General features: G+C 40.3%; 1 protein-coding gene across 2 annotated transcripts in view; it reads right to left on the minus strand.

Annotated features, from left to right (window-relative positions):
• The window catches only part of PRKDC (protein kinase, DNA-activated, catalytic subunit), a 712,087-nt gene that overhangs the window by 161,996 nt on the left and 537,901 nt on the right, over positions 1 to 12,190 (minus strand). For both annotated transcript variants that reach the window (XR_012244521.1, XM_073631567.1), the window contains exons 71-72: positions 9,061 to 9,239; positions 8,786 to 8,966 (exon numbers count right to left, since the gene is read on the minus strand). Coding sequence is in view for 1 of the 2 variants with exons in the window: in XM_073631567.1 (XP_073487668.1) it covers positions 8,786 to 8,966; positions 9,061 to 9,239 (360 nt within the window). In the remaining variant the exon portion in view is untranslated. The remainder of the gene's footprint in view (positions 1 to 8,785; positions 8,967 to 9,060; positions 9,240 to 12,190) is intronic.

Genomic DNA, 12,190 nt, shown 5'->3' on the forward strand with positions numbered 1-12,190 from the left:
GCTATTTCTGGCTGTAGTGTGCAAAGTTTCATGTTGGCATCATAGATGCGTGGGATAGAGGTCGGAGCTTGGTGTGAGTGAGCCAGGTAAGCTAGCAGTTTACTGTTTTTGTCCCCGAACTCAAAAATTCTCTGTGATTGGTAAAGTAGTTTTCTCTGCGTTTTTTTTTCCACTAAGACTAGATCTAATTGGCATATTGCCTCCCTCCATATTTTGTGGGTATCTGGATTCGGACTTTTAATATAATCTACCTCTGCTGCTGTAGCTCTTTGTTCTGAATCTTTAATCTTCCATTGCCTATCTGATTAAAGTTGTTTAACCAGTCCTGAGATAGACCCTCTAATTGTGGCCTTGAATGCATCCCATGTTGTCCCCACTGGGACCTCTCTTCTATTTTCTAGCCAGAAGTTATTGATAGATGCTGCAGTGGACCTTTCAAAACACTCTTCCTTAAGCCACAAGGGGGCTCAGTCTCCATAAAACACACCCACATGGTTTCTCCATATCAATGGTAAGGAGCAGAGGGGAGTGGTCCGAGATGGCCCGCGGCAGATATTGAACCTCTTGGATCCTTGGCAGCAATGCCCTGGACACAAAACATGTTTAATCTAGATAGGGTGTTGAAGGTGGAGGAAAAACAAGAGTATGCTTTAGCATCAGGGTGTTTCCACCTCCACCAGATCATATGGTTTCACACAGGCTTCTAGTGGGGATCCTCCCAGAGTCGCCATCCTGAACCTATCTTTGTCAGGCGACAGTACTGCATTCATATCACCTGCTAAGATAATAGGTCCCTCCGCCATCACCGTTTTCCAAACCCCTATTGTAAAAGGGGTGGTATATAGATCGCTACCAGTGTATATGGTTGGTTATAAATGATTAATACTAAGATAACAAACCTACCAAAAGGGTCTAATTTCACTGTCTTGGTAGTATGCATTAAGGATTTGGATAATAGGACGGATACACCTCTAGCATAGCTAGAGTATGTTGAGTGAAATGCTCTGCCTACAAAGGCCCTATGGAGAGCCAGCGTCTTGGTGCCTACAAGATGGGATTCTTGGAGGAATATGATATGTGGTTTACGTTTTAGTATATACTTAAAGACTAGAGCTTTCTTAATCTTGGAATTGAGCCCTCTCACATTCCAGGAGAGGAGGTTAAGGGTCTGAATGGAGTAGAGCTGCACGATTCTGGCTAAAATGAGAATCACGATTTTTTTGCTTAGAGGATAGATCACGATTCTCTTACGATTCTCGCGGCGTAACATCATCTTTCACATTAAAACAAAAAAAATTGTGCTAACTTTACTGTTTCGTTTTTTTTAATTTATTGAAGTGTATTTTTTCCCAAAAAATTGCATTTGAAAGACCGCTGGGCAAATACAGTTTGACAAAATATTGCAGCAATTGCCATTTTATTCCCTATGGTCTCTGCTAAAAAAGAGAAGTTCTATCCCTTTGATCTAAGAAGGAAGTTAGATACAATGTTTCAAGTTCTAAACTTGGCAGACTGCCTGGATGTTTTATTTTGACAGCTGAGTGAGCAGATAATCTCTCCACTTGTTTATATGAAAGAATCGGCAAACTCAGCAGGAGAGATCGTCAGGGGAGGTGAATCGAGATCACGATTTTTTAATGATTAATTGTGCAGCTCTAGCAAGGAGGCATTCATAAAAAATCTGTGTTAGAGGATTGTATGTGTATGGGTACGGCACACTTTAATTCCCCCATCCAGGGGTAGTGGATTATTATACATATTAGATTGATAGGGTAATCATTTGCGGAGCATCTATAATTATTTTTTTAAACCGTATGAAGGACACATTGAAGAGATTGGTAGTGGGGATTCATGAGACACGAAAAAAAGGAAAAAAAAAAAAAAAAAAACAGTGTAAAACAAACAGAAAAAACAAACGTACCTGGATCCAGAACTGTGGATCCCAACACCCATTCCCCCCAACTTGCCTGCAGCCCCAAACATTCTGCGGGCTTTCACCCCAAACAATAAACAGCAAAGTCTCCCTAAAGGGGGGTATACTTCCTGCTCCAGCTGGACAGGAAGGCTTTAGGGATAAGTATGAAAGAGTTAGCAGAGCATTAAAAGGACTGCGTTGCTTGAAGATCATATTGCATGATTCCTGCAAGGCTTGCAAAGTAGTAATAACTATTGATATATTCACCATTAGTCAGATCACTTTTATCTTTACCTGGGGGATCCCCCCCAGTTCCTCAAGATCACATATCCGACTGCTGAGCGTTTTTATCCGGGACCCCGTGATTCCAGCCATCTGTTCGCTTCCTTAGGTGACATGAAGAATTGTGTCTGTCCTTTGTGTACAATCCTCAGTTTAGCCGGGTAGAGCATACTGTATGGCAGGCTGCGTTCTCTCAGGCGCTGTGTCACTCTGAAAGGCTGCTCTTTGCTTCTGTGTGGCAGCAGAAAAATCCGGGAAAATGGAGATGCGGTTATTGTTGTACATCAGATCAGGTAGATTGCGGGCCTTACGCAATATGGTTTCCTGATCTCTGAAGTATAGAACGTGTGCCATGCTAGCAAACAGATGAGAAAAGCTGTCAGCTCCAAAGTTTTGCTTGAGCAGGAATTCCGATGCCGTTCCGATCCCGAGTGGGTGCCATCTTGGGAACCCTCATGGGCAAACTTTGCCAGCTTTGCTGCTGACGTAGGAGCTGCATTTGGGCCGTATTTTACCATCGCTGTGTTCCCGGTGTTATCCCCTATCGATTCCAGTCAGTATGGGGTAGAAAGTCCCAGCTTGGAATCTGTCAGGATTGTGAAGGATGATTGCGCGGTCGGAGCTCTGGAGAAAAGCTTCCTCACATACCGGAAGTTGGTCACACCCTAATTTTTAATCTTTTTTCTTCTTTCAAAAATATCCAATATCTTTTATACATTTATATATGATATTACTGTACATATTTAATTTTAATTCCAACTCCATTTCACCCACATCAATCATAATATTATTAAATTGATCCATTAATTGAGTTCCTTATTATGCACTATCATCCCGATATATAATACTTAGCTGCTATAATTATTAGAACACTATTTGTTCTATCAATGTTATCAGCTTCATGAACTAATTCCTATTTTCTAAATGTTACACACATATACAAGTGTCCCAATGTATTATTTATTATTAATTACTATATAGCCACCATGATTGTTATTTATTCACTTTTACTATTGATCCTAATATCAGACCAGCATAAAATAAATAAATAAATTATATATATATATATATATATATATAATTATATATATATATATATATATATATATATAAATAAAAATTTTCCCCCTTTTCTTATACATATATTCTGTTATCCTGATTTTACTGGTAGTCTAGATATAATATATATATAATATATATTATAAATATATATAAATATATTTAATATAATATATTTTAATTTAATAGATAGTATAGATAAGCCAGGCCATACAACTATATTATAAGGTATTAAATGCAATCATACTACGGCTGCAATACTGTATCCCGCCTTTTTCTATGTTTTTGTTTGATATTAGATATGGTGGATATGGGTGAGTGACCTTGCACCCGTTATGGGAGCGTAGACACTTTCTCCCGTTCCCCTTGTTTGGCTCCCCCCCCTCAAGATGGCACTGTGGCGCGACTATGTACTTGTTCCAGGTGTTTGTTTGCGTATTACTTGCCTGTCTTTTTGGGCTCTGCCTGAGGAATATTTTCCTCCCCATTTTTTTACCGTTCATTGTTTTTTAAATTCTATTATGTTTTCGATTGGCTTGTTTACTATCCATCTCTCCCATTCATTCTGATATTTTGACAGTCATGTTCCCTCCCTGCTACGCCCGCCTCTTCTGGCATCACCTCTATGGAGGTTTACGCTGGACGTGGTTGGTGGGCGGTTGCTAGGTCGGATGACTCTGTGAGGAGAAGCAGATCATGTGATGTTTGGAAGGAGGTGACGCGGCAGCCTTGTCCGCGATGACTTCCTCCATGCGTCCAGTATGAGGCTTGGGACGCAAGCTTCTCATGATCCGGTGGATGTGACGTCATCGCCGATTCCCCTTTTCTTCCTGTTACGATCCAACGACCTTCAACATACCCCTGTTGAAGGTCGTTGGATCGAAACGCGTAGGGCGGTTTTATATACCCTGTACACTGCCTTTTTATTCGTGATCACGTTTTATGTATTACGTTTTTTTTTAGTAATAAAATACCCTGAGTTACACTATGTGGAAGCATCCCTCTTTTTTCCACTTGTTCCGGTGAACTGGGAAAACCACTTTTTCTTTGGAACCAACCCTGTCCTGTTCCAGTGGATCAAGAGGTGACATCCCGGCCCAGCAGAGGCTCTACCTTGCCTCCACCACTCTACACATCTGCCCTTGGTGGTACAAAGCCTTATCGATTCTATGCTCATGGCAGTAGAATCCAACATTTCCGGTAAGCGTATCCCATCTATTCGTTAAGTTTGATGACATCTGAGCTGACAGTTGGGAAGCAGAAAGAACTACCACACGGATCACATATATTCACTGTGCACTGCTTTTGCTTTGCAACACGTCACTATTGGGACACTATGTTTATGTGCACAGAGACATTTTGCACGTGTTTTTTAGCGCTACAATTTATTTAATATCTGTTCACATTTTTGTCATATGGTTTGTAGCAGCTTGTTTAGTTCCTTTTTTTTTTTCTCTGGGTAGCGCATTAATCATCTCTTTCTTTGCACTTCCTGTTATGATGTTTGGAACGCAGATATAGAGAGATCTATGTTTGCTGTCCAGATATCATTCATGTGCAAATTATTTTTGCTTTACACTCATGACTATTACTCAGAGAGTAGCATCATATTGTCATTATATCAACATATATATGTGAGGCTTGGGACGCCAGCTACTGAATTCACTTCCGGTTCCACCATGATGGGGCGGACCTTTCTGATTTTGTAATTGATGTACAGTATATATGTAAGAGCAATGTGGGGAGGCTAGGATATGCCCCTGTTGAAGACTTGAGTTGAAATGCATTGGGCCAGTGCCTCCTGCTTCCCACATTGCCATTTTTGTACCTTTGTGATCACTTTTTATATTTTTATACTACATGGTATTTTACCTTAATAAACCTATTTTGGTTGACCTGCGCCATGTGGAGCCCCTTTTTTTCTTGTTTCCTCATGCTTGAGTACTGATGACCATCCTTGGACCATCTTCCCTTTGGTACGGTTTGGCAGCCGACAGCCGACAGCTTTGGAATTTTTGTTTGGAACCATCTCCCAACCTCGTGTAGATTGGAGTCTGCGGCCTGCAGGATATCGTTCAAGCCTTGGCATCACCCCACCATTGGGGATCCAGTATCCCAAAGCTCTTTAGACACACTGCTGTATGGTATGTGCGTCCAACAGATCCGGTAAGAGTACCCATCTTCCTAATTGAATGTTTTTCCTGCCTTTTGGTTTGTCTTCTTCGGTTGAAGATTGAAGAGAAAGCTCCCCAACCATTGGACACTTTTCATGTGGACTTCTGGTCTTTTGTATTGTCATTACTCCATAACTTTATGGGGTTTATTTTTGCTGTCTCATATTCACTTTTGACATTGTTTTGCATTTTGCACTTGAGGTGTTCTGGATGCACACACACATATATACATATTGTCCTTTATTTATTCTGCCACTATCATTTAGTGCTACACTTATTTTTTGTTATTACTCATCAGGACTTGGATTGTTTGTGTGTTAGCAGCTGTTTTGTTTTAAGATTGCTTGGGTTTAGCGCAGTATTTTCACCCCTTTTTCTATGTTTTTGTTTGGAAGTTGCTATGGTAATTTCTCATGTGAGAAATATGTGTGTACGCATATAATTCCCTAATCTAATATGGCCACCACTGAAGCCTGAGGAAGGGACACGCATGTCCCGAACGCGAAGCACCGCCTGCTGACCCGACCCAGAAGTGACGTCTGTCTGTGCATGCCACTGAACGATGTCCCCACCATCCGGAAGCTCTATACACCAACAGTGTGGCCGGAGGAACGAAAGGATCGTGGACACACGTCCACAACAACAGCATTGGACCTTCTCTTCACCCGGCAGTCGGAGCGGATGACACCATGTTATATGCCCATTTCCACTACACTTTTGTGAGTGTATTTTAAGATAACTTTAATTTACATTAAAATACTTGCATACTGCACTTAGAGGGTGCTGTTCTCTTATCCTTTCTGCATTCCAGAGATTTTTCTGCCTTCTAAACTCCTGAACTGGCAGACCTCCATGGACAGTTATCCATTTACCTTTTATCCTCACATGGACTAATCCCCATATAAGAACCGTTTTATTCTTTATTCTCCTACCCATACCAGTTTTTAATGACATTGTTAAATCCAGAAGTGTGCCGTATTATCCAATTGTTTATACAATTTAAAGGGAGACAGTACAATTCAAGACAAGATGGTTATGTGAGCCTTCTTGTAATAACTTAAAATTCAAAAGGGGAGGCAAGTGATAAAAAAGTTAATAGCTTTGTGGGAATGCGTTGATGGAGTTGAGAGAAAGAAAAATGTCAAAACATTTCAAACGGCTTCATTCAAATGGTGGACTTCACTACCCCTAAGAAAAGTGACCCGTGGTGGATTACTTTTCAGAGGTTGTTTGCAAGGGTTCAGCAGACGATACTGTTGCCTCTTAAATGCCTTTATTTTTATCCCAAAGAGGATTTTACATTGAAATATGCTGCAATGGTGTTCCAAGCATTTGGCTGTGGGACAGTCCCATTACTTTAATTGGTGTGCTTGGCAATCGTGATGCCTGCCAAATTTCACCAAAGCGTTGCAGGTATGACACTGTGACAAAAGCAGTAAAAAGGCAGATCAACCACTTATTTTTACTGCCCCCTTGCCGTCTATGTGACCAAGGTCTTTTTCATGTAAATACATTTATAGCCGAACTTACCCCATTGTCGCCACGTTACCACAGCGCTGTTTTATACTTTGGACATATACGTGAGTGTATTTCCTTACAGTTTTTAATAAAAAATTTTATATTTGGATTTACACTATGTGGCCCTCCCTTTCTTTTCTCCATATTTACATCATCACCTAACCCATGCTGGCTTGAGGAATCCATCCACGGAACATCCCACCCCTCCCCTAGGATCATCTACATCTTTGGGACACCCCACACTTTCTATGACCTGGGCACTATTTGGAGGAATCCGGCAAGTTGGGACACCACAGACATCTACAGCCACTTACCACCCAAGCCTTATCTGACCCAACTCGGCGTATGCCCTGTGGGGTCCACCACATCTGGTAAGCCTTCCTTTCTCCCGGTGGTAGTGAGCTCATTTGCCTTCCTGGGATACTGGATTTACCTGTTTACACTATGTCTACCCAAAGACTTATTATTATTATGACTTTCTATCCATGAATAGGCTTTTATATAGGTCATCCTCTTCACTGTATACCTATCTATCTATGCACTGTCTTTTAAAGATTTGCTTTTAGCGCTACACTTTTTGTTGTTTTTTTGCGTGTGTACCTTGTTGGTTGTGTTAGCTGCTTTTTTCTTGTTTTTCTTGTGAGCAGCGCAGAATTTTTTGTGTATATACTGATAGCCGAACTTACAGGCCTGGTAAGATGTACACCACTTATTGAATACATTAATTAGAAAGGGCGAACCACCGCGCTATATATAAAAATTTTGTACATAAAAAACTTATTAAAAAATGAAAAAACAAAAGTGACAAATCAGTGAGTAGAAAAATATGCAAGCAGCCGCTAAAAGTGGGATACACACATTACAAATTATTCAATAAAAAGCAGCGCTGTGACAACAAAGGTATGTATGATAAAGACCAAACAAAATAAATGAATATTAGACCTAAAATTGGGATAAATTACAAAAGTTCATAATAAAGTTCATAATAAACTAATAGAGGAAAAAAGTCCTATCCAGAATCAAATTCAGATAGTGGATAATGTGAAAAAACGTAGATAGGTGGGAATGCATATAATTCAGTATGTCCTTCACCGCACCACTGTGTTAATAATAGGAATGCGCGCTTACCAAACGGCAAGCTTAGGGAAGCTTGCCACCTTAACCCGGTCGGGGCAATCACACAAGCAGGAAATGATGTTTCTGGGGAGTGGTCAGTGCACATTCTGTGTACAGAACAACTCCATGTAGCCCCATTGCATTGCACTTATAGAAAATTATAGTGGCTGCAGACTGAAAAGGAAAGTCAGGAGGGTATATCTCTACAGTGAATACTGGATATTTGGTGGACAGCGTGCTTATTTCAAGCGGAGGTGGTGTGTTTTTTGGTGTTTCCATTCCTGAAAGGCCCCGACCGGGTTAAGGTCGCAAGCTTCCCTAAGCTTGCCGTTTGGTAAGCGCGCATTCCTATTATTAACACAGTGGTGCGGTGAAGGACATACTGAATTATATGCATTCCCACCTATCTACGTTTTTTCACATTATCCACTATCTGAATTTGATTCTGGATAGGACTTTTTTCCTCTATTAGTTTATTATGAACTTTATTATGAACTTTTGTAATTTATCCCAATTTTGGGTCTAATATTCATTTATTTTGTTTGGTCTTTATCATACATACCTTTGTTGTCACAGCGCTGCTTTTTATTGAATAACTTATTGAATACATATTGTTGCTGAGGTCTACATATTTACTAAACTGACACTCTAAACAGCAGGTAGTACCAGTACTGGAGCACAGATCTGCACACCCCTGCATACTGAATACACAAAGTAATACCTGATTGGCCATCTTCTACTTTCCGGAGATGTGCGTCACAAAAGTTCACCAAGGTCATATAAGCTGCAATTACTCCTTTGTTGTCAGTGTGTTCCTTAGAGCACGATTGTTCCTCTTCTGAAGCTTTTCTGACTGCACACTTCAAGTAGTGGAGAGATTTTCTATACAGCCCTGCTGCTACCTGCAGTTTACAAGGCAAATAAGGAAATTTGCAACTGCATTAATGAAAAGTTTTTAGTAAACATTTCTATAAATCTGAATAGATGGATGCCTACTTCATCTGCTGATTCTGCAAGCTGTATGACTCTTCTAGCCCTTGATTCCTCAATTCTCTCCAGACTGTCCGGCTCCTTGCATGTTGCATCTCCCATGATTCTGTAAGTGGCTCCCAGTAATAGGTTATGATATTTGGATGCACATGGGTTGTTGTTCAGATATTCTAGACTTGTCTCCTCTGTTACATTGGAAAACAGTAACTATGCTTAACATATATATTGTATAATTTATAATAGTATGTATAGCAAACGTTCCTGTCAGTAAACCAAAGAGAATATATAAAGCGTAAATGAATGATAATCTACCTGTATATTTATGTTGGGATAAGGACGTATGACAGACATTGCAAACCAAAACAGACGGTCAAAAGGCTTTGCGAAATCCTTTCGCTTATAGCTCTATTAGAAGTTCTACTGAGGAAGGCCTGTGATTGGCCAATACGCATCTAGAAGGGAGGAGCTGATAGCCACGTCCAGCCAGGCACTGTGAATGTGGACACGGTGGTGCTACTCTGGAGGTTTTTATGTGATTTTAAAAGTTTTTATCTTGTAAGTGCAACTTGTCTATTTGGGGGCTTTGAATAAATTTGTATACAGAGAACACTATGCTCTCTATACTTATTATTTACATGTCCTGAACTCATGGAATCTTGAGCCAAACTGGGAGATGATCCGCTTCTTTGGATATTAATGAGCTGAGTTACCATTAAAAAAAGAGCCATCTGGATTACCCACCATTGATTGGGAAGAGGAAGTGAGAGTAAAGAGCTTGTAGGGAGATCCGCATATGAGTTTTGACTCATCTGGGAGGTGAGCGTGCAATTTTACTGGTGGTGGTATGCAATCCTTTTGAGGACGAACAATCACTGTGGTGGAATTGTGTGGATACACTAATCACAAGAAGAGTTTTTCATGTTTTATTTCTTCATTTTTTTCAATTCATGGACTATTCATTTATATGTATGATTTATTTATTTTAGAGATTTGCACTTTATATTTATAATTTTACACATAGCGATGCATTTATTTATTTACTATCCATTTTGAAATTAGTGTGGTGTACCACTTGGAATGTTTAGCAGCTGTGCACGTTTATCTTATTTAAATATCACAATATTTTTTACTTGTGGCGCTGATTGTTTCATCTTATAATGTCTGTACATTCCTACATCATTTGAAGACATCCCAAGTCTACCGCAATGTGCGGGAACCTCCCGAATTTCGGGGGTGGCTCCCGGACACCCGCAAGTGCTGCCCAAAATCCCGGCTGGGGGGCTGAACCTGGATTGTCCCCTGGTTCACAGTCGGGGATAAATTGTGCAGCAGGAGGAACAGCTGTGAACACTGATCTCCCTGTATAGCTGACATCCGCTTCTCCTCCTCTCCTCCCACGGCTGCTGGCTAAAAAGCTATACAGGGAGATCGGTGATCACAGCTGTCCCTCCTGCTGCAACGATCATCCCCAGCTGTTCGCTGTATCCTCCTCCTCCAGCCCCCCTCTGTGTCCACCCCCCCCTCTCCAACTCCCTGTCTCCTCCTCCGCCCCCTCGTCCCCTCTTCCCTTCTTTCCTCACCCGCCAGCTGTGGGGATCTGTCAGGATGGCCAGCGGAGGAAGGGACCGGTCATTTACCGTCCCCTTCCTTTTCTGAATGATTCAACACAGTGAGCAAGATCGCTCCTGTGAAAACTGAGCATAACCTCTGTGTTTACTCTGCTCAGTTTATGAATGGACAGAAGCCGCTGTCTTCTGTCCATTCATCTTCAATGACCCCCCCCCCCCCCCCAAACAGGGTTGATTAAAAAAAATGCAAAAAAATATTTAAAAAAATGAAATTGTAACAAAAATTATAAAAAAAATTAAATTATAAAAAAAATATAAAAATAAAAAAAAAAAACGACTGACACCATCCCCCTGCCCTACAAACACTGTCCACTGCCCCAACCCCCTCCCCCAAAAAAGCATTGTGAATTGTAAAAAATAATTAAAAAAATAAAAATACAATTGTAAAAAAATAATAATAAAAATAAAGAACTACTGACACCGTCCACTGCCCTACTGACAACATCCTGCACATACTACTCACCGCTGTACACTCCACACTCCTCACATGCACATACTACCCACTGCCATACACTCCGCACATTATATTCCCTATTTAACATTACTAACATTCTGTACTGTAAGTCATCTCAGACTCTATTAAACCACACCATTTAAGCCACGCCCAATATGTAGCACGGCTTTAGTCACATTCACCTCCCTGAAATGAGTTTGCCACCTCCCTGAAATTAGTTTTTGCAAGTTGGGATGTCTACATTTGTGTTCACAAACTTAGAGGTTTTTGAGGTTGTAAGAGACTGGTGCTACTCTAAATTCTTAGCATTGTTGATAAGCATATTTGGGTGTTCATGGAATGTTGGCATTAAGTTATTATATAATCATTAGGTTTGAGCAAGACTTCATTTCACAGGGGGTGTGATCCTCAGTCAATCCTGTGACAGTTCTTTCTTTTAAAAAGAAAAAGGAACTAATTTTTTATTAAAATTATTGATATAACATACTGTACTTAATTGCTATATACACCATCTAAAATGTCCCAGTAACATGGTAAAAATTGTAATTCTCTGCATACAGTTTCTGCACAAAACACTTTAAGGCTTCATGTACACTGCACTTGGTGTTTTTTTTGCCAAAGTTCCTAAACTCAATTCCATAAAAGCCTACGTGTCAATGTACACATAAGCTGTTAGCAGATCTTAGGAGCTGCTGCAGTTAGGCGAGTTTCAACCACTTTCTTCTGAACACAGAAAAATCGTGCTCAGGATAGGCACATTTTGACCGCCGACTGCAGGAAAACGCAAAAACGCGGTATACAGGTGATACTTGAAAAATTTGAATATCGTGAAAAAGTTAATTTATTTCACTAATGCAACTTAAAAGGTGAAACTAATATATGAGATAGACTCATTACATGCAAAGCAAGATAGTTCAAGCCGTGATTTGTCATAATTGTGATGATTGTAGCTTACAGCTCATGAAAACCCCAAATCCACAATCTCAGAAAATTTGAATACTGTGAAAAGGTGCAATATTCTAGGCTCAAAGTGTCCCACTCTAATCAGCTAATT

The sequence above is a fragment of the Aquarana catesbeiana genome, linkage group LG05, assembly GCF_042186555.1.
Source record: "Aquarana catesbeiana isolate 2022-GZ linkage group LG05, ASM4218655v1, whole genome shotgun sequence".
Taxonomy (NCBI): domain Eukaryota; kingdom Metazoa; phylum Chordata; class Amphibia; order Anura; family Ranidae; genus Aquarana; species Aquarana catesbeiana.